This window comes from Cydia strobilella, chromosome 13 (genome assembly GCF_947568885.1).
Source record: "Cydia strobilella chromosome 13, ilCydStro3.1, whole genome shotgun sequence".
In the NCBI taxonomy this organism is placed as follows: Eukaryota; Metazoa; Arthropoda; class Insecta; order Lepidoptera; family Tortricidae; genus Cydia; species Cydia strobilella.
The window spans coordinates 9,174,231-9,197,746 of NC_086053.1; the positions used below are offsets into that span (position 1 = coordinate 9,174,231).

Sequence of the window (23,516 nt, forward strand, 5' to 3'; positions counted from 1 at the left end):
TAGAAATTCTGAATTTAATGCACAGATTATATGTTTGTTTTATCTATCAATCTAAATACAATTAAGTCATAAAATACACTTTGTAATGGGGCCTATTCACCATTGTTTTTAGAACCTTATACTGCCCAGCTTCAACGAACGCTGTGGATTAGTTCCCATATTTTCCTTTGCTCAGTAAGCTGGCTTTAATCCAACGGGATTATATCAGGCATCTTTGCATACCCTCATGCACTTTGATGTTTTACCTTTGAATGCCTATATTGTTCGAGAATGGAAAAATAAGGTTCAGTTCAGGGCATAAGGCTTGATAAGCGAACGTTTGTGGTATTGTGAATGGTTTTTCAATAGTTCAAGGTGAAAACTAATTAGGTAGGCAAACATTTTTTAAAGTGGTTTCAACACAATTTTGTTTTTGGACTAAGCTAAAATACCTGCTAAAGAAATTACAGTTTTAATTAAAAATACGAATTAAAACTTCATCACGTCAAGCGGGTGCAGTGCAGTATTTTTTAAAATTCTAGGTGGTAGCGCATTCGATGTAACGAACTGAACTGCGTGCCTAAGCTAGTCTGACATCTAAGACGCTTTTATCAAAGTTATAGTACTGTTCACTCTAACATATTATTATTCACTGCCAGCGCGAGTTACGCGCTACGAGAGTAGCCGATAACACGGGTTTTCCCGTTTGTAGCGAAAAGCGCATACGATTAGGGAACCCGCCTAGCGGGTTGCTGGCAGTGAATGTACTAACGATAGATTCAGCTAGGAATCTAATAAATACTTAAGACGAAAGTGGAGGGCGCGGGTGCGCTAAATCGCCTTTTCATACAAACATAGTCCACATTTTTCTGTCTGGGTATTAAAAATATTATTGAAAATATTTTGAAACAATTATATGCATATCGACTACAGCTATGCCCCTATGTTTGAAATGTCGAATTTTTAATTATTATCAGAGTTAGGAGCATTTAATTTTTTTTATGAAAATTGTTTTAGCTGTAGTCAAAATACATCAAATTAAATTAAAATATTTTCCATAATGTCAATATCCAGAGAGGAAAATGAGGACTACGTTTGTATGGAGAAGCGGCCGTCCCCTTTCCTCTTAAAGTGTGCAATTGTAAACAAAAGGGGTTGATAGAAATATTTATCTATGTATGATCGCTTGCAACTCCATTGTTGTAACATGGTACGTTATAAGCCCTTTTTAGGCCTAGCACAGGAGTACCGCGACAGTGTGTCGACCGCGAGATAGACTACCTGTCCCTTTCTAATAAATACAGATAGAAAAAGACGGGCAGTCAATCTCGCTCGCGAGAGTCTGTCGCAACGCTCCTGTACTAAACCCACTAAAAATTAAAAATATACAGGAGCAGATTTGTATTTGATTTTTTGAATAAAATAAAGATTGGATAAAGATAAAATATAGATTTCTAGCTTTCAACACTGTGTAACTATCATCGAAACATCTGAAATCTTATAACATTTAAGCCGAAGAGAACGGAAAGACATCCAGAGGTCAACAGACAACCAGCGTTCTTACCATATGTGAAAGGGATAACGGACAAAGTAGGAGCAGTACTTAAGAAATTCTCCATCAAGGCTGTATTGTATACAAGCCGTTATTCAAAGTAGCAGATCTTTTACGCAGTCCAAAAGATGTCATTCCGTACCAAAATCCGGGCGTTTACAAAATAGAATGTAGTTGCGGAAGTGTGTACATTGGTCAAACCAAACCAAGTGTGCAAGAGAGAGTGAAAGAACACATAGCGGCAGTAAAAATCGCCAAGTAAACAAGTCCGCGATCGCCGAACATCTACTTACATGCGACGCAAATCACTGGATTGAGCTTCATATACCAAAAGTTGTCTCGCACTGAACGCCATTATTATCCTCGAGTTGTGCGAGAAGCGATTGAAATCAAGAAGCACCCCAGAAATTTTAATAGGGAAGATGGTTTTAACTTATCGGCAACTTGGGGACCAGTGATCCAGAAGTTAAAGCCAAGGGATCTATCTTCGGATGTGTGCGCGGATGTTGTGAGTGTTGTGTAGTGGGTGGTTTGAAAATGTGATGTCTACCTCAAACTTTAAATGCACTTTTCGTGGGGTAGTCACACAAATCTCTGTTTTGACATTTTGCTGAGACCTCAGTTAGCCGCGACCACGACCAGTGAAACCTGTGTCGTAACATCGGTAAATAAAGGTAACAAAATAAATTCGCGATAGACCCGTTTCTAAATGTGATTTAATATCTGAAATCTTAACCCTTTGAACATCAAGAACCCATAAAGTGGTCATTACTAGTCGTGCCCACAGCGCCAAGGACCACTATAGGTATGGGTTATGGCGGACGCTGTCAAACTAAGTTTGACACTTTCAAGTAAAGTTTACATTCGCTCGCTTGCGCCCGTTATCTTGGCGTGACGTTTTTGTTAATGGCAAAAGGTTAATGACTGTTATAGGAACTCAACATAACATGCCTATTTACAGTATAAATAAGTTGTACGATCCAATATAGGATGTCGGACACGACCACGAAGAAGTAAACTTTAATAAATTACTTTAAATGTCTATTCTATTAGAAGTATTAGAACGAATTAAATTATTTTCAGAAAAAAAATTGTTTTTATTTCAAGTAGAAACACTACTACATAAATTATAAACTGAAATAAATGTCATATATGTACTAAGCAAAGGTGACCAAGGCCTTCAGTGCCCGAGGCTGGAATCGAACCAGCGTCCTCTGCTATCACGGCAGGTGCCTGAGTCATTCGGCTACCTAGGCCACGGCGGCATAGGTCGAATTTTTTCAAGTAGGGTAAACCCTCCAGTGAATGAACAAAATCCCGTTTTTTGTCTAAAATAAGAATTGTAGCAATTTCTACCACTTGTCGTATTTTTTTTCTTATTAACAACTCTATTTCCTATGCAATGGCAACCCCCGATTATTAATGAATGCTAAGAAATGATTTTTCAAACTTGGATAATTGCTTAATTGTTCATTCACTGGAGGTTTTACCCTATATGCATTTCTTACTGAGCAGAGGACGCTGGTTCGATTCCAGTCTTGGGCACTGGAGGCCTTGGTCACTTTTTCTTAGTAAGTATATTTCAGTTAATAAATGTGTATTGATAGATGATGATAGATAGATAGATAAAACGTTTATTTGGATGCTGCAAAACACACAATTTTAGTGTAAAGTATAAGTAGGTACATTGCAGTCAGAACAAAACTTATGTACTAAATTAAATAACCAAAAAAATTTTTTACTTAAACACGAAAAATTAGTTTTTAGTGGTTAGCTGCACGCTGTGTGCATTGCAGCAACAACAAAAGGGTTCCGACTCAGCTATACGCTCCACTCTATTTAGCGGAGCACTGATATTCTGCCGGAACCCAGATCACGTTACAGTTAGGTAAATATGACGGTGATAAGTACCGTATGTACTGTAAAAAGTGTGTAGTTGAGTGGTGTTAGAAAGTTCTGAAATAAAATACATAAATAAAACAGAAAATAAGCATAAACATAGAAATAAAAATAGAAGTGGCCATAAAATAAGAGTGAGAAAGCGCGAAAGGTTCGGTACAAGATCTCATAGTAATACCGATTAGATCCTGAAATCAGCAACCAAAAAGCCGTATGGTATCCCTGTTTTTTTGTTTTTCAAGCAGTATCTTTTTAAACTGGTGTTTAAAAGTTTGCTTATTTTTGAGCCGTCTTACAGGTGGAGGGATATCATTCCAGCATTTGGTCGCGAGATACCGGAAACAACCGGTAAATGCAATCGTTCTATGAGGGTACATTTCTAAGAGACAACGCCGAGTTGACCTAGTGTCATGACGGTTGTGAAATTTTGAAATGTTAATCTTGGAAAAGAGATATTCCGGAGATTTATTGTTTAAGACGCCAAAGAGGAGACATGAAAGATGTAGGTGTCGCCGAGAAGACATATTCAGCATGGACGATTTGTTCAAATACGGGGTGATATGGCTTCTAGGGGGTATAGAGTAACAAAATCTATAACACGCATTTTGTACTCTTTGTATTAAGCGACGAGTTTTATGTTGCAGGCGTGGTCCATAAAATATATCACCATAATTCAACTTTGAAAGAATCAGCAATTCACATAAAATCATGCGGACGTTCTCACTCAAAAGGTTGCGGATCTGGTATAAGACCTTCAAGCGAAAGAAACATGACCTCACCAGTTCACCTACGTGTTTCTCAAACCTCAACTGGCTATCAATCACTATACCTAGGTTTCTTGCTTCTTCTACGCGATCGATTGCAGAGCCATTGATGTGTACTTGAGGATCACAGTGCAAAATACGAGATATCTGTGTTTTGGTGCCCATAATCATGTACTTCGACTTAAGAGGGTTTAATAACAAACAGTTTCTTTCAGCCCAGGATGAGATGTTTTCAAGATCTTCGTTGATTTTAAAGATTGAATTGGCGAAGTCATTACAGCCATCTGAGTAATACAATGGAACGTCATCTGCATATAAATGATATTTACAGTGCCTAATAACATTAGTTATATCGGCACTATATATAATGAACAGTAAAGGACCCAGTATCGAGCCTTGAGGGATACCACGAGTTATCGGTCTAGCATCAGATACCAAAAAAGTGCCGTCATCTTTACATATTTTGACTGACTGGGTACGCTCATCAAGGTAACTTTTGAACCACAAAAGAGACTTTGTATCTACACCATAATACTTTAGTTTTGAAAGCAGTAAGTCAATATTTATGCAGTCAAAAGCACGAGAAAAGTCCAATAGCACTAAACAAGTCCCTTGTATTGTATTGTTCAAAAGTTAACTTTAAACCAAAAAAAACCCGTAGGGGTCGGATCAAAAACTAAGTAATTAAGTCCGACTCACGCTTGACTGCACATTTCTAATAGGTTTTCCGGTGATCTATAGGTAAAGATCTATTTTTGTATATTTTTTTCAAAATTTTTGACCCAGTAGTTTCGGAGATAAAGGGTGGGGGGGGGGGAATGGTCATTTCTTGCGTATTTTCTTGAATAACTCTTTTATGTGATATGTAAAGGATGACTCACGTTAGACCGGGCCGTGTCCGGGCCGGAGCTTCCGGCGCTTCGTTTTCTATGGAAAGCATCACGTGATCACCTGTCATGTCATAGAAAAGTAAGCGCCGGAAGCTCCGGCCCGGACACGGCCCGGTCTAACGTGAGTCATCCTTTACACGATATAGTTTGACAAACTTTATTTTTTAGTTTTCTCATTTACCCCCCAAAAGTGGCCCCCGTGGGTAAAATTAATTTGTTTACGTTACATATCCATCTTTGGGTCACAAACTTACATATGTGTACCAAATTTCAACTTCATTGGTCCAGTAGTTTCGGAGAAAATAGGGTGTGACAGACGGACAGACAGACAGACATGCAGACAGACGCACGAGTGATCCTATAAGGGTTCCGTTTTTTTCCTTTTGAAGTACGGAACCCTAAAAAGGAGGACTTCATGCCATAATGCACTTTCTAGTAGATGCTTTTCTCCAAGAATCATCCGACCTCCAATACCGGATCGGACAGTGTGAAAATGCTCTTATGTTATCTCCCCGTGCCCTTACAGGGTATCATATACTCACCTCATAATATTTACCACCTTTATAACTTGTTTGTGACTTGCAAAACGAGTAAATTATTCTAATTTCGATTCTACTATAAGTATTAGTTATGTAATCATGTTGTTATTGCTGTGATCTCTATTTTGGATTAGATTCTAGATTACAATAAATTTAATGGAATTTGGAATGGATGGATGGAGTCGCATGAATCCGCCGCTAAAAAGCCGCCGCTCTCACACAATCGAAGTTACGCTCTCATTTTAAAACTCGATGCTTGAATTACATGGAACTTACCATGAACATTTACATAGGTATTGACACATTATTAAATTATCGTCTGGTACAGTAGCCAACGGCCAAGGTGCGCACAAATATCTGAACACGCCTCTACATAATTGTCAACGCGTTAAGAGTGCGAGTTTAGATATTTTTGAGCCGATATATTTGATGGCGACTGTGTACTACTTTTCGTTTCTAAAAATCGTAATACAAATAAATTAGAGCGAGTAAAAGTTTTACATCAGAATGACATTTTAAAATGACGTAATTTTGCTCTCTTCTTATGGCAGATATTTTTATAGGTAACTATCACAGTGAGATAATACATCATATTTATTTTTGTAATGCAGTTACTTACCTAATATTAATGTTTTTGATTGTTCATATCTGTCACTTTACGCAAAAAATAACATAGATAACGTGTCCGAGAGAGAGTAGTAATGAGTTTTATTGTAGGTGTAGTTCATTATTAGCTTGAATTGACTCTTGAAGTTTTGGGATAGTTATGCGGTCATTTGACTCATTTGTTACAATGGTGTAAGTAAGATGCCAAAAAGGGTTGTTAGGGATGACTTTTAGGGTTTCTTAGCCAAAAGGGTAAAAATGGAACCGTCATAGTTTCGTCATGTCCGTCTTAGGGGGCAGGGGACCAAGAGGTCAGTAAATATCCACTTATGGCATGCGATTCGATAGGTTTTATTTTTGTAAAAGTGTTTTGATTGAACAGTATTGAAATGACTAGCTTCGAAAATCCAAAAACTTAGTCACTTCAGATGAAAAATAATTCGGTGATTCAAAATTATGGTATCGTGCATGTTCAGGGGCCCCTAACTAACAACATCATTATAAAACAAACACAAGTACAATCTGCAATTATTACCTACCTACATATAAAAGAGGAGTATATAAAGGATAGGTATATTTTGAACAACAAGCTCTGTAAATAGTGGCTATGTGAGCTGTAGACGTCAAGAGCCCCCATGGCTCAGCCAATTCAAAAACTTTCAAAATCTGTACCGACAAAAAAATCATATAATAATCGAACCTGCTCAAATTTCACGGGAATCAGTTAAGAAGAGCGACCTGTAAAATAGCCGGACAGAATAGACATGCGAAATAATTTAAGCTTAAGCTGAAACGGAGACGCTTCGCTGGCACTTCGAGATAGCTTGGTCAGGGGTAGTCTCTCGATGGCCTATTGATATCAGATTAAATCGTGTTTGAAGGGCATCTTAATTCTTTATATGTGAGAGTGCGATGCAATGAGGGCTACCGCGTTTAATTTCGCCGGTAGGAGCGCAGTGTAGGTCTTTCAAAACGTCAAATGTATACACGATGTGATTTATAATGTGTGATTTTGGGGGTTTCAAGCTTTTTTATCGGGAATTTTCACTCCTTATTCATAATTGTGGTAAATCTTTGTCCATCTTTGATGAATCATGGTAAACAATATATATAGCTCAATAAATGTTAGTGGTTTTTAGTACGATTGTCATCTTGGCTAGGCCCTGGTTTTAGGATGATCACAGACGGACTGCGTTTTCTCTGCACCGTGTGCAAGTCGGTGACGCTTTGTCGAAAACAAGAAGCAGCCAGGGATATAATGCATTCGGTTCGTTTCGGCAATCGGCCCTTAGAGGGTGTTGAAATTATATTTTTGCACTAAATGCTAGCTCCTTTAACCCTTAACAGATAGCACGTTGATTTCACAGAATCAATATTTTTCTCAAGGTAATAATGTCGTTGTAACACGACAAACATTTTATACCAGTCGGTATCAAAAGATTACTTGTTCAGGCATTAGTATTACCCGTTATTGACTATGCCGACGTGTGCACCACTAACATCTCTCAGGAGTACTTTAACAAAATAGATCGCCTCCTCAATAATGGCATACGCTTCATCTATGGCCTTCGTAAATACGATCATGCGTCCTATTATCGCCGTCAGCTCAATTGGTTTTCCATTCGTCGTCGTAGATCCCTTCGTATCATTTTCACATTTTTTTCTATCTTGTACGAGCCTAACCTTCTGCTCCAGGATATCTCAAAAGTAAATTTAATTTTGATACCCCCCGTCCCGGATCAACTGCATTTCTCCCGCTCACTTAAACTTTCAATCCTTCCACAACGTACCGATGTTATGTCTGATTCTTTCGCCGTTCAGGCAATCCGTCTCTGGAATGCACCCTCTCCCTATAACATAAGCCCAAAGCAAATTAGTTTTCAAGCGGATGCTCCGTCGTCATCTGCTAAATGAAGAACTCGTCTAGTGTCCATCATCCCATATATGTATTAGTATATTTAATTATATAATATATATGTATGTTTAAGTATATAATTTTATACAATGTTGGCCCTTATTTGTATTTGTCAATTGATTTTACTGAATTGTTCGTTTCTCCTTGCACCATCTTTTAGTGTTTCTGTTTGGCCCTACGGTTAACTGGTAGAGAATGCCTTTTGGCATTAAGTCCGCCATTTCTACATAATTGTATGTCTTTGTGCAATAAAGTTTAAATAAAAAAAAAAAACTCCATTTTGTGTTTCTTTGTAAATTTAATTTCACAAGTTATAGCTACTTACTTTATCTTATCTTAGAGCCTTTCAAAAATATATATAATTAAATAAATAAAACACGCCGTTCTAAAGTGTAATGCATAGCTTTTATCAAGGTGACTTTACCGGTGCCTGACCTATGATAACAAAATCCATTCAGTTCGTTTCTCCGTTATCAGGCCAGTGGCAGTATAAAAGGGGGTGCTGGTGGCAATTCAGCACTGGCAAACATGGCTCGTCTCGTGTTGTGTGCTTTGGCGCTCCTAGTGGTCGGCGGGTCTTGCGACCCCCTCAAGAAGATCTGGCCCCAAAAGCCTGGTAAGTCACCACTATTCTCTCATCAGCGATTTATTCAGTTTTTCGTGAGATGATTTGACATTGCTATATTATGATATTAGCGTTATAAAAACCGGCCAAGTGCAAGTCGGACTCGCGTTCCAAGGGTTCCGTACATTACACAGTTTAAACAATTTTATTTGAAATTGATCTATAGGTAAAGATCTATTTTGTGGATTTTTTTCAAAATTTTTGACCCAGTAGTGTCGGAGATAAAGGGGGGGGGGGGAATGGTCAATTTTTGCCTATTTTCTTGAATAACTTTCAAACTATTTATCTTAAAATTATAAAAAAAATATATTTGAAATTCTTACAATAAGCTCTTTCATTTGACATATTGTAACACGATATAGTTTGACAAACTTAATTTTTTAATTTTCTCATTAACCCCCTAAAAGTGGCCCCCGTGTTTAAAATTAATTTGTTTAGGTTAGATGTCCATCTTTGGGTCACAAACTTACATATGTGTACCAAATTTCAACTTAATTGGTCCAGTAGTTTCGGCTGTGACAGACGGACAGACAGACAGACAGACGGACAGACAGACAGACAGACAGACGGAAGCTCATTCTTCTTTTACATATTACTATGCTAAAAGCTCATTCTGTCGCTATGCTGCTATGTGCTGTGTGTATGGGCTATTACATTTTGCTTGAAATTTAGAGTTAACTGTTAATAGTTCCATTAATTATCCGTCATATGTCTTGCATATAAATTTGTAATTTTAACATTAGATATTAAGCAAAATTATTGAGTGTAATACATTACTACAGTACATCTATTTGTTTTAGCTGACCAGGCTTCCCTCAAGCGTCAGGTTGACCTGTCATCCCTCTTCTACCATATCCATGAGCCCCTTCACTACGAGCCACTTAAGACCATTGCCAGTACTTGGGAAATCGAGAAGAACATTGAGCACTACAGCGTAAGTCATGAACTAAATACCCATAACTTCATTCAAGACTTATAAAAAGGATCACCTAGTATGAATAAAATGTTTTAGTATGGGTCCATACTAAGACATTTGACATATAGTATCAATCTTCTAAATGATTTTTACGCCTAAAACCCTAATCTGTTAAACAAAATCCATTGTTTCTTTTGTGCGAGCGGTCGGCTCTTAAACAAGCTAATTGTCGGTCAACATATCCTCGGCACATGGCGGAAAAGCTTTCTCGTGCCTTTTTACAAGGGAGGAGGGAAGGGAGGGAGGGAGGGGATGTCCGCGACTGTAGTAATTACAGAGCGATCAAACTTATGTCTCATACATTTAAAATCTCGGAACGAATACTAAACAATCGGTTAGAATGGCATAAACATAGAATAATCCGTTTAATTGGATTATTCGATGTTTATGCCATTATTTTTTCTTCCTATTCGCGATTCTGCACAATATGAATTCCACACGGCTGAATTTTATAACATGCGTTATTTTTCACAGTCATTATTTCTTCACAATCTTGTTTCTTCCTATTCGCGATTCTGCACAAAATGAATTCCACGCAGCTAAATTTTATCACATGCGATCTTGTTTATTCCTATTCGCGATTCTACATAATATGAATTCCACGCAGCTGAATTTTATCACATGCGTTATTGTTCACAGTCATTAATTTTTCACAATCTTGTTTATTCCTATTCGCGATTCTACACAATATGAATTCCACGCAGCTGAATTTTATCACATGCGTTATTGTTCACAGTCATTATTTTTTCACAATATTGTTTCTTCCTATTCACGATTATGCACAATATGAATTTCACGTAGCTGAATTTTATCACATGCGTTATGCTTCACACAGTTCTATTTTTATACAATTTTCGCAACTCTTATCAATTTGATTCTACACAACTAGTAGACGGAGAGCTGGTAGACATTTTGGAGTAGGTCCTTGAGGCAAGCTGAAAATTTGCCTGATACTTCTCCTCTTCTTTTGTTTAACTTGCAATGTAGCTACCTACCTGTTTTCCTACCCTTATGATTGGATTTTTTTCTAAATTAATATGGAACCAACTTCGGGGTAACCCTTTCTAGTACACCAAACGAAGAGGTAGGTGGCGATAAAATTTAGCTTCGTGGAATTTATATTGTGTAGAATCGCGAATAGGAAGAAACGAGATTGTGAAAAATTAATGAGTGTGAAGAATAACGCATGTGATAAAATTCAGCCGTGTGGAATTTATATTGTGCAGAATCGCGAATAGGAAGAAAAAATAATGGTATAAACATAGAATAATCCGTTTAATTCAATTAACTGAGAATCAATGCGGCTGCGTCGCTGGGAAAGTTACATCGGACGCAGTACAAACAATGCGAATCCTGCTCGAAAAGGTAAAGTAAAAAAAAGTCCACCACGTACCTCGAAATTGAATATGTGACGCTCTAAGTGCTCAAAAAGTTTCCAAACAGTACATATCACTTATACGACACATGTACAACAATGTCACCACCCAAGTAGTCAGCCCAGCCGGTACCAGTGATGATTTCGTAATTGAGGTCGGAGTACATCAAGGTTCCGCATTCAGCCCTCTATTGTTTAACGTTACCATGGACTATTTAACGTTTTTTAATTTAATTTATTTAATTAAATTTAACGAGAAACTGACCAGGGTACGGGCCCTGGAATATCTTGTACGCGGATGATGTCGTGCTGATAATATCTGACAATGTTGAGAACCTTCAATCTCAGTTTAATCTCTGGATAAAGTCACTGGAAGAGAACGGTCTCACAATTAGCTGCAAGAAAACCGAGCAAATATGTCTTGCATATTCGATGGTACAACGGATGGACAGCAAATCAAGCTCCTGTTTGACGATCACCTACCCCAACCGTAAATCAATTTAAATACCTCAGATCAATAATAAGCAAACGATGGTAAAATTGACAGTGACGTAACCCAACGTACTATATCAGGTTGGAATAAATTGAGACAGCTCACAGGCGTAATGTGCTACAAAAGAATGCCCCTGAAAACCAAAGGGAAACTATAAAAGTGCGATTCGCCCCGCTATTTTGTATGGAACAAAGTGCCGGGCCTATACTAAGAAACATCTAAAAAAACTGCACACCACTGAGATGCGCATGTTGCGCTGGTCAGCGAGCGTCACCAGGCTCGACAAAATCAGGAACGAATATATCAGAGGTAGCTTCAAAAAATTCAAGAAAAACGTTTACCCTGGTTTTCGTGGACACAACTTCAGACGTCCCGAAGATTACATGGTGCGAGTAGCCATAGACGTACCAACGACGAAGCGTGGGCGCGGATAACCCTCCGCCACTTGGCTAACGACGGTTCAAAAAGACCTGAAACATGCAGACATCGCCCAGATATCGCCCAAAATCGCCCGGAATGGAGAAAACGGACACGGAGAGCCGACCCCAGGTGATGGGAAATGGCGCAGGCAGATGATGATGTGAGAGCGGTCGGCCATTGTGTCTGACCACCACGATACAGCCGCTATTTAAAAGACATTGTTGCTTTGACACGCGCTCAGACACAATGGCCGACCGCTCACATAAAAGAAACAGTGGCTTTTGTTTAACAGATCAGGGTCTTAGGCGTAAAAATCATTTGATAAAATTCATACTATACCTACCCCTTGAGTATGAACGGTTAAAAGGATAACTATGATTATATATTATGTTAGTGTTAAATAGTACCTCTCCTTTTCAGAATGTAACTGCTGTCAAGATTTACGTGGATCTCATGGAGAATGGTCTTCTGCCACGTGCGGTGCCTTTCTCTATTCTTGAAGAATATCATCAGTTCGAGGCTGAGACTCTCTTCCAAGTTCTGTTCTCCGCTAAGGACTACGATACGTTCTACAAGACTGCCGTGTACCTCAGAGACCGTGTTAATGAGAACATGTACGTCTACGTACTCACCACCGCCATTCTTCACCGCCACGACACTCAAGGATTCGTTGTCCCGCCCTTCTACGAAATCTTCCCCTCTTACTTCCACAATGGAGAAGTTATGACCACTGCCCAGAGGATCAACACTCATGGCATGCACCTAGTCGAGTACTACCCGATGACTTACATCTGGAATGATAATGTAGTGATTAGGTGGAACGAGACCGTCTGGCCTTACTTCTCTGTCGATTCCCCTGTCTTCTACTGGACTCACGATTATGCTCTCAACACATGGTACTACAACACTCAAGTGGCTTACCCGAAGTGGCTCGGAAGCGAAACCTGCCCCTTGGTGAAGGACTACCGTGGCGAATGGTTCTGGTACTGGCACAAGCAGCTCCTGTCTCGTTACTACATGGAGAGACTGTCGAACGGTCTTGGTGAGATCCCTGATCTTGAACTGCACGGCACTGTTGAGGAAGGTTATACCCCTGGTCTCCTGTACCACAACGGGATCCCATTCCCGGTTAGGCCTAACCACTTCCACCTTTATCAAGAAGACTTCGTTCATGAAATTAAAGCTATTGAAGACTACGAGCGTCGTATTCGTGACGCTATCGACGCCGGATACTACATCAACGTAAGTACTTCTATAAATTGTTGTTTATTATTTCTATTGTATAATGTTGCATTTGCTTAACTTAAAATGTATCACTACATTCTCAGAACTTGGGCGAGCACGTCAGCCTGCGCACTCCTGAATCCATCGATGTTCTCGGACGCCTTATTGAAGCCAACGCTGACTCTCCCAACACCGGTTATTATAAGGACTTCATCACCCTCTGGAAAGAACTCCTCGGAAATTCTATTGTTCACGAGCACGCTTACCACCAGAAGTAAATATTAAATCATTGTTTTTACTACAATGTACTTATACTTAGTATATAAAAGTATTTTATGTATTTTTATATTTTCCAGTACCGTTCCCCTGGTCTTGCCTTCCGCTCTGGAACTCTACCAGACCGCTCTTCGCGACCCCGCTTTCTACATGATCTGGAAGCGTGTGTTGAACCTCTTCGATATGTGGCACCAGCAGCTGCCTCTCTATAAGCCTGAAGAACTTGCTTTTCCTGCTGTTACTATCCATAAGGTTGAGACTGACAAGTTGGTCACCTACTTCGAGCACACCTACGTGAACGTTACCAACCATCTGCACATGAACGATTTTGAAAGTACGTTAGATTAAATAACTACGTTATTTTTAGTGCTGCTATTTTCATCTATACTATATTATACTCACTTACTCAATAATTAATTTACAGGGAAGGTGATTGTTGATGACGTCAGTGTCCTCGTCCAGGTCCCTCGCCTGAACCACAAGGTCTTCCAGATCCGCGTGAGCGTCAAGAGCGAAGTCGCCAAGACCGTTCTCGTCAAATTCTTCTTAGCTCCCAAATACGACAGCCACGGCCACGAAATCCCTCTTCATCTCAACACCGAAAACTTCTTCCAAATCGACCAGTTCACTCACGACTGTAAGTTAAATATACAATTGAATGCTTAAATACATACCTTAGCTCCCTTATCATTTGCGATATTTATATACATTTATTTGTACAGTGCCCGCTGGTGAGCACGTCATCAAGCGCGATTCCACCCATAACACATGGACCATTGACGACTGGACCAGCGCTCATGAGGTCTACGAGAAGGCTGAGAACGCCCTGCACGGCAAGGGTCAATTCGTCTTGAGCCAGGCTCAGAAGATTGAAGGATTCCCTGAGCGTCTGCTGCTTCCTAAGGGTATGTTTATGCTGAATTAAATTAAGTTATAATCATTTACATCGTTATAATGATAATAAAACAGCTTATTATCTTAACAATCCTTTCCCAAGTGGGACAAAATCTTATTGAAGTAAGCATCATAATATTTGCGATATATATTTTATCCTTATTACTGATTCTTAGGAAAATGTAACTAAACCGTGTGTGGCGTAAAGCCAAGTGGACTGTGTTGGTTGTGTGCTATACTAACATAAAAGAACGTAGCTTATATTAGCGATGGCTGCGGGTCGTCGTGTTAGCAGAGGCCTCTGCTGCTGGTGGCTGCTTCCGGGTTCTTTCTTTAAGTACATTAATAATTAGGGGACACTTATTGTTCTTAATGGACCTTTTGTGTCACCGGCCTGTAGCCTCGCTACTTCAGATGAGTTAGCATAGCAATTAGGTGAAATACTAAACACCCCCACCTAAAGCACTATGTCGCTTTCTTATACAATATAAGATAACTAAAATCTATGCGATTAATGAGTAAAAAGATGGGATTTAGTAAGTATAGGGCAGGGGACACAGTTTAATAACAGGTCTCAAAAAAGAATTGTTAGCTCTTGTGCGCAGAGTAACCTTGCGCACAATGCCGTCTAAACCGGGATGTGTTTGTTGGACAATTGCAAGTGGCCAACTGCAAGCAGAGACTCGGTCATCCTTGACTAACACTAAGTCTCCTGCATTAATATTTATTTAAAAATTTTAATCAGGCAACAAGGCCCATATTACAAATACCTTGCAGACTAACATATATATGCATTTTATAAACTTAAAAACTAAATACTATTTAGGCGACAAAACGGCGTTGAATCGTCGGGTCTTGTGTCGGATTCGGCAGCTTGCCCCGGAACCTCCGAAACACGACACCATTCGGCCAGAAGTCGGCGCACTCGATGGTCCCCTGCAGCGGTCGCGGCTGGAAGCTGGAACACCCTCAGAGTGTAGCCGGTCTTCTGGTGTACATACTCCACCACTTCAGCAGCCGTGGCGGTGTAATGCAGGCGCGACACATACAGCGCCTTACTCGGTGTAGCAACCCGCAAGCCAGGCAAATATTGGGAGGCGACGTGAACCATTTAGACCTTTGCTGCAAAGTATTTAAATAATCTTGGCTCCATTTCTTCCAAAACAGTTGAGAGCAATTTTGTAAGTAAATATTGCCAACGTGATAGATGATTTACAGGTACAGACTGTAAATGATACTCTGGTACACCTGTCAGACTCTTACCTGTCAAGAAGTGTCCAGGAGTTAGGACATTAAACTCATGAGGATTATCACTAGCCGGAAGAGCGCATAATGGCCGTGAATTCATCATGTCTTCAATTTTACAGTAAATTGTCGTTAGCTCCTGAAAAGTCAAAGCTTTGTCCCCGACAGCACGCACAAGATGATATTTCGCAATGCGAACGCAGCGCTCCCACAAACCACCCATGTGAGGGGTACTAGGAGGATTGAACTGCCAGTTAATTAAGCGCTGAGCGCAGCCGTTCAAAATATCCTGTTGAGTGCTGTTGTCAGCCATACATTTCTGAACATCAGCAAGATGTTTACTGGTTGCTGTGAAATTCGTCCCACAATCGGAATAAAAGCATGCCGAGAGACCGCGACGGGATACGAATCTATCTAGAGAAGCCAGAAAGCAATCGGCAGAGAGAAAAGAGAGCGTTTCCAAATGAACGGCTTTAGTTGAAAAGCAAACGAAGACCGCTAAATAAGCCTTATCTATTTTCTAGCATTGCGCCGTTAGCTTTCCTTTATATGTATAGAAAGGTCCGGCTAGGTCTACATCTACATGCTCAAACAGCTTATTAGGCAACAGCCGAGTTGATGGAAGGTCACCCATTTTAGGCTGCAGCAGAGTGGGTCTACATTTGTAGCAGTTCTTGCACTTGGAATGATTGAACGAAAAAGACTACGAGCCTAAATCAGATGATTTGAGATGCAATGCACACAAGTCAGTTTGTTTTGGTAGGAATTATTTTGAGTATCATTATTACGCGAAACAGCTAATCAAACCTATTGCGAAGACGAGGTCGCGTTCGAATATTTGAAACTGGCAGGTTTATGCAAGGTGACTCGGCTGCGTGAAGTTGCCAGGTGACTTCACTTTGACTTGTTGATTATTTATAGTCCGGGAGCTAAGAAACTACTAGGAAAAGTATGTTCCAACAATTTTCTGTGATAGTCAGCAAACGAGCAGACGAGCCGCCTGATGGGAAGCGATCATCGTCGCTCATGAACATAAGCAACATCACAGGAGCCACTTAAGCGTTGCCGACCCTTAAGAACCCTAAATACCCGCTTCTAGAGTATGACTGTCTAGCCCGCCAAGTGCCAGAGGACAAAACAGATAGTCGACCAAGTTCAAGGCGGTTCAGTAAATGGCGAGTACATCACTCACCTTCGGTTTGCCGATGATATCGTAGTCATGGCTGAGACCATGGAGGACCTCAGTGAAATGCTCGCTGATCTCAGCAGAGTATCTGAACGTGTTGGTCTAAAAATGAACATGGACAAGACGAAAATCATGTCTAACGTCCGTGTTGTGCCAACTCCCGTATTAATCGGAGGCTCTGCGCTCGAAGTTGTTGACGATTATGTATACCTAAGAGGTCACTCGTCGAATCCGACTCGGTTGGGCAGCGTTCGGGAAGCTCCGCAGTATCTTTTCGTCCAAATTGACGCAGTGTCTTAAGTCAAAAGTCTTTGACCAGTGTGTGTTGCCAGTGATGACATACGGATCTGAGACATGGGCGCTAACGATGGGCCTCATAAAAAGGCTCAAGGTCAAGCAAAGGGCAATGGAGAGAGCTATGCTCGGGGTTTCTCTGCGTGATAGAGTCAGAAATGATGATATCCGCAGTAGAACTAGGGTCACCGACATCTCGCAGAATTGCGAATCTTAAGTGGCAGTGGGCGGGGCACATTGCTCGCAGAACTGATGGCCGGTGGGGCCGAAAGGTTCTGGAGTGGCGTCCGCGTACCGGAAGATGAACTGCCGGTAGGCCTCCAACGAGATGGAGCGACGACTTGGTGAAGGTCGCGGGAATTCGGTGGATGCAAGCGGCACAGGATCGGTCGGAGTGGCGAGCCTTGGGGGAGGCCTATGTCCAGCAGTGGACGTCTATCGGCTGACATGATGATGATGATGATGACCTGCCGGTCAACGCCCTGACATCTTGGTACTTATCAAGTAAGCTTTGCCAAAGTACAGGATAGTTGTATTGTAAGACGTGATCGGAAGACTCTTAATAATATTCAGTGCTGGACCTTTGACACAAGACAGCAGATAATGAAATTTATCTATGTTCTCACAATGTATCATGAAATGTGGCCCAATTCTCCAGCTGACCATCAAACTCAAACAAAGTCAGCTTCGATAAAAGTAGCCTAGCTAAACAATCATGCTTGGTTTCAGTAAAAATATTTTTGGTTGGCTCCTGGACTAGACGGTTGCAGTTTAACCTTTTCGACGCCGTGTCAAACACAAAAGCTGTCACTCGGACGCCACGTCACCGAAGTGTCAAAACTGAAATTGAACTTTATGCACATGCACGTAGGTCTATGTTGCTCTGTGGTCTGTGACGGATTAATCGGTCTTTGGCGTTGGACCTGTGGTGCCGATATATCCATCATTGGCGTCCAAAAGGTTAAAGCTTACTTTTTGCAGGCGGAATATAATGAGTCGAAACTTTCTAACGAGCTTATTGAAGGTTTAGCTTTGGGGTATGCTTGCATCTCCAGCATGATAATCTCTATGACAATTTTTTGAAGTCCTAACGTGGGTCATCGAGCTCCGAAAACTGTACCATGTAATCTTGCACCGAGTCTAGACTATCCAATTTAACAGTTTTGGATACATAATATTAATGTCATTACCGGGTCTAATGCGATTAAATTTCATTATTTTACCTTTTTTCCGACGTTTCAACTAGGTTGCACTAGCTGTGGTCACGGAAAAAAGGTAAAATAATAAAATTTAATCGCGTTCGACCCGGTAATGACATTAATTATGTGTACAAAACACGAGAGTTTACACTTTTGGATACATCATAAGCCTTTTGTAATTTGTTAGACAAATATTATTTTTTTAGTGTCAACGTATTTATATGCAATAACGATTGCACCTCGCCTTCCGCCATTGTTTGTCACGGACAAAATGTATTACGAATTGGATACTTATTTTATTCAAATAAATTGCTCGTGTTGGCAGAGGCCTCTGCTGTTGGTGGCTGCTTCCTGGTGCTCTTTACATTAATAATTAGGGAACACTTAATTAGTTTGGTTTTTACGAAATATTATTAGGAATTGTGATATAATTCCTCTCGCTATTCGAATGACACTGAAGTATTGACATTTATTGTTTTTTTATGGACCATTTGTGTCACCGGCCAGTAGCCGCGCTACTTCAGATGAGTTAGCAAAGCAATTAGGTGGAATACTAAACACCGTGTTATTTTTCAGGTCGCGTCGGTGGTATGCCCTTCGTCCTGCTGACTTACATCTCTGAGTACCGTGCGCCTAAGGTCCAACAGGGTACTGGTTTCGACCACGTGATATCTCCTGGCTACGGCAGCGGAGCTCGACGCATGAGCGATGAGCCGTTGGGCTTCCCCGTCGACCGTCCTCTGCACCTGTGGCAGATCGAGCATCTGCACAACATCATGGTGCAGGATGTCATGATCCACCATAAGCCCACCCCCGAGGTTTACGTGCCTCACACCGACAATGCGAACTAAACGTACCTAGATTGCTATGGCTTAAACCTTTGATAGGTTACATCGGGTTTATTGACTGTGACTGTTTCGGATTTATTGACTGGAACTGTTACAGTTTAGTCTAGTGAATAGTCAAGAAACATTGTATTGTTGAGTAGCGAATGTCACTATCTGATGTAAATAGTTTGCGTGCGTGTTGTGTTATATATGTTTAATATTTATTTGTTACTTATTTTGTGTTTATTTATGTAGAAACCGTTCATTGTATATGTAATACTATGAGTTAATATATATTTGTTTTAGTTAATAAATGCCTGTTGGCTGTTAAAGCAATAGTTACTAATCTGCTAAATATTTACAACTTGCTGGTTTACGCATTTAGTTATTTAGTAATATTTAGTATATAATTACCAATATCTTAATAGTATGTATAGAATTGACCCACCATGCCGATATTTTAAATAGTAATTTTTGTTATAATAATATATATTAGCTTCACGATCTCTCATATAATTCACATTGCATTTATGTTTAAACCATTAAATATAAACAAATGAACACTACGTTTTTTCTTTTATTACAACGACGAAAATTCAGATATAGAAATATCTATGTAACAAATAATGTTTTTTTTTTATTGGCCAGCGGATGGAAATACGGATTTTTTATAATGACATATCGGTAGATTTCTCCAGGATGGTACAGATTTTCCAAGATGGCTGCGATTCCTCGAGGTCCCCAAATGTCAAATAGTGTGGACATGAAAAAGAGACCTTTAATTAACATACATACCAAATTTCATAACTTTGGAAGGATTTCGAGGTTAGACTTAATCCGATTGTGCTACAAGGCTTCACTTCACGTTCAAGGTGATTTTCGAGAGCGCCTTTTCCTGCTTCTTCGCGTCTTCGTTTTTATTTTCAGTTGTGCCCACACAATCCCAAAGATCGTTGTGGATGAGCAACATCCGTATCATAAATTTCCAGGATGGATAATCTTGGATCTCGGATAATTTTTCAACTGAAACATTCTGAATGGCAGCTGCCATCTCTTTTTATTTTGCGAATAAATTATAAAAATAATTTTACGAAATCACACGCGCACATTTTTGGAAAATAGTAACTATAGGTAGAATAGCGAATTTAGTACACGATCTGCTGCCATGTTGGTTATTCCGTGGAATACTCAATAAAATACCATATGTTTGTGTCGTTTGCAAGCAAAACGTACCACATTGTCGCCTGCCACAAGGACGCTCTGACAGGTTTTTCGTATAAAGATACAAGCAATTTTCGTCCTTATGGTAAGCGACAATGTGGGGACCTTTTGATTGAAAACGTCACACTTTAGACTCCAAAATGTATTGTGCATCCGCACAGGCAAACGATCAGAAGAGAAATACATGTTTATAAATGTGACATCTGTCTAGAGAAGACTTATTCTATAGGGAGCGTGCATAAACTGTAGGGGGCAGCACAGGAGACGTCAGATTTTTGGCGCGATGCGTAAATGTGTAGTTTATGCTTCCAAAGTAGCCCACAAGATGGCAGCACTTGCTTTGGCGTGAAGTGTCAATGTACATGTGATGTACATGTTTATGGTTCCGATTCAGGCCACAAGATGGCAGACCCTCCAACGCGCAGGGTCCCTTATGGGCATATATACGAACTAAATGTAGATATATTAGGCACATGCCAACATCATTGTTGTAATAGGGAATATTACGCGAAACTCTGCGTAGGAGGCGCCAGGGCGCCACTACGACAATCTGAGGGTCTATCGTGAAACAAGATTTTTTTTTATCTCTGTCACTCTTGCATATTTGAGCGATAATAAAGATTCAGATAGCGAATTTTCGAATTCGCGTTTCCCGGTGTCCTCTATAAGCAAACCGCCTTGATGCATCAATGTCATATTTTATTATCTCTGAAAATTTGACAAAAACCTGTTAAAGGTAGAGTATGTATAAGTTACTCTATGTATTACTAAAAAGGCTATTCCTGCACTCTGGTGGCAGAATATTGCAGTAATATCCCCTATTAAGTTAGTTCCAACATCAAGAAGGAGAGCGGTTTTGAATTTTTTTGTCTAGACTATACATAAATGTGTAACTTATTACTCTATTTTGAAAATGATTTAGCTATTTTGACACTTGATGCCATCTCTTAGCGCGCATATTTACTAGAATGGGTTTTACACAAATTTGTATAGATGGCGCTGCATGTGTATTTGCGAGAACAGCGCACGATATTCGGTCCAGTCATGGTCCAGTACTTACTTATCTGAAAACATTAAGCCGCTACTCGTTCATAGAGGGCGCTAGCAACATATATAATACTCGTATTAGAAAACTGTTCTCATAAGAACACAAGCTGTGCCATTATGTGCCAGAAAACAAGCGTGTGCCATTATTATTTATTTATTTATTAGATTACCTCTCTACATATTTATCTCTTCATATTTATTTTTTATTTAGTAGGTATTAAAATGGGAAATACATAGTACCTGCATATGTAGGTACATACATTACATATTAAAACAAGACTTTTTATGCATAAACATAATTATTTAAAATTAAACAAATGTTAAAACAAAATAAATACAGTAAGTGCCAGTTGCACCATCCGCGCTTGACAGACTGATCAACGTCACCCGGCGGGCCGCGGAGTTTTACTATTAAACTTTCCATACAATAAAATTTAACGAACTCTATAACGATGATTTGGTGCAATGCAATCGTAAACTTAGTAAGTACTTAGTTAGTTAAGTAATAGTATTGTAACTATTGTAAGTACTTTTTGAGAATTGTAGGTGTACGAAACTTGATCCTGATTTACTTTTTGTTTTGGTAAACATTAGGTAAATATAATATTTAGTATTTAGTAATTCTAATAAGAATAAATTCTAATTAGGTGGAATTCTTGCTGCACAAATAGGCCAAGCAATAAGAAGGTATAGAGGGAAATGCAAGGAACACAATTTTTAACTTCGTAGCTTTGTTTGGACTAGTTAGGAGTAGAACATTTTTTTTTTATTCATTAAATATATACAACAAACTTTTCACTATTTCTAATTATACATTTTAATTTAAGCCATTGTTTAAAGACATAGTGTGCAGTAACAGCCCAAAAAGACCGGGGCCTGTGCTAGGGCTAGTTACAATATATGTGACACAATTTTAGAGAGCGATCGGATTTTGGATAAACAATTTTCTTATAATATAAAGTTTACTTAGTCAATTAAAAAAGCTTAATTAAATAAACATGCATTACTGGTATTTTTTATTTTTATGTACGTATTTTATATACGTATATTGGGTTTTATAATTATGTAAGTAGCTATATATATTATTTGCTATCTAATACACATACATACATATATATTATATGGAAAAATAGAGAAATATACACGGAGTTACGTAGCAATCTATTCACTGAGGAAATATTTTTGTGTAGAAGTCTTTAAATTTAGTAAAAGAAAAACTCAGGATATCAAAAGTCCCCGGCCGTAACCCTGGTGCTGGGGGGAGAGGGGGGTTTGAAGGTTCCATTTTTCGGTTTTTCGATTATATCTCGGAAACTATGCGTCTGAGCGACTTGGCCACTTATACAAAATGAAAAGAGATTTAATTTGTTACAAGTTTTATTCAGTCAAGTTTTTCGATATCTTGTATAGTTTTTGAGATATCCGCTCTTGAAGGTTTATTTAGGGCTCTTATTTTTATCTTGATTATCTACATCAGTAAAGCTGCTAGGCCGGGTTTGGTAACGTTTTCGTATAAATCGGGGGTGCTGAATTCATTTATGGTATCAACAATACACCTTTCCGAAGTAAAAACATATTAACTTTAAACAAATAACTTTTTTTTAACTCTTCACGCTTCAACCGCTGAACCGATTTAGTTGAAATTTGGTAAGTAGGTGTTTTAAGTCCCGAGACAGGATATAATATAGATTTTATCTTAAAAATCATACTTTGAAGGTTTGAAATTTGGTGTGAGGGGAATTCAGCTTCTTCGCCGAAGTTGAATTCCTGAGGTTAATACTGTTTAAATTTAGGTTTGAAGTCATGTTTGGTATCATTATCAACTAAATCAAACATGTAGACCATCCCAAATATTATTTAAATAGGTTCAGTGGTTATTGATTCCCCATACAAATTTCCACCCCACTTTTCACACCCTTAAAAGATGATTTTGGTTATAAAAACTATCCTATGTACTGTCCCGGGACTCAAACCATCTCTGTACCAAATTTCAACGAAATCGGTTCTGCGGTTTAAGCGTAAAGAGGAGTTTTATAAAAAATCATTTTTTTTATTTTGTTTTTACTTAGG

General features: G+C 39.3%; 1 protein-coding gene across 1 annotated transcript; it reads left to right on the top strand.

Moving 5' to 3' along the window:
* The first annotated feature begins 8,635 nt into the window (after positions 1-8,635).
* On the top strand, positions 8,636-19,255 carry LOC134746650 (acidic juvenile hormone-suppressible protein 1-like). Its single transcript, XM_063681151.1, has 8 exons — positions 8,636-8,760; positions 9,570-9,703; positions 12,454-13,275; positions 13,362-13,531; positions 13,614-13,867; positions 13,958-14,170; positions 14,256-14,438; positions 18,928-19,255. The coding sequence occupies exons 1-8, from the start codon at positions 8,673-8,675 to the stop codon at positions 19,200-19,202; spliced, it is 2,139 nt and encodes a 712-aa protein (XP_063537221.1). The 5' UTR covers positions 8,636-8,672; the 3' UTR covers positions 19,203-19,255.
* Positions 19,256-23,516: the final 4,261 nt, after the last annotated feature.

What these genes read in the sequence shown, in the direction of transcription:
- LOC134746650 (XM_063681151.1), top strand. Translation starts at nt 8,673, where the DNA reads ATGGCTCGTCTCGTGTTGTGTGCTTTGGCGCTCCTAGTGGTCGGCGGG. An exon ending in GAGCACGCTTACCACCAGAA is followed by an intron (nt 13,532 to 13,613) that starts GTAAATATTAAA and finishes TATATTTTCCAG; the next exon opens with TACCGTTCCCCTGGTCTTGC. An exon ending in GCACATGAACGATTTTGAAA is followed by an intron (nt 13,868 to 13,957) that starts GTACGTTAGATT and finishes ATTAATTTACAG; the next exon opens with GGAAGGTGATTGTTGATGAC.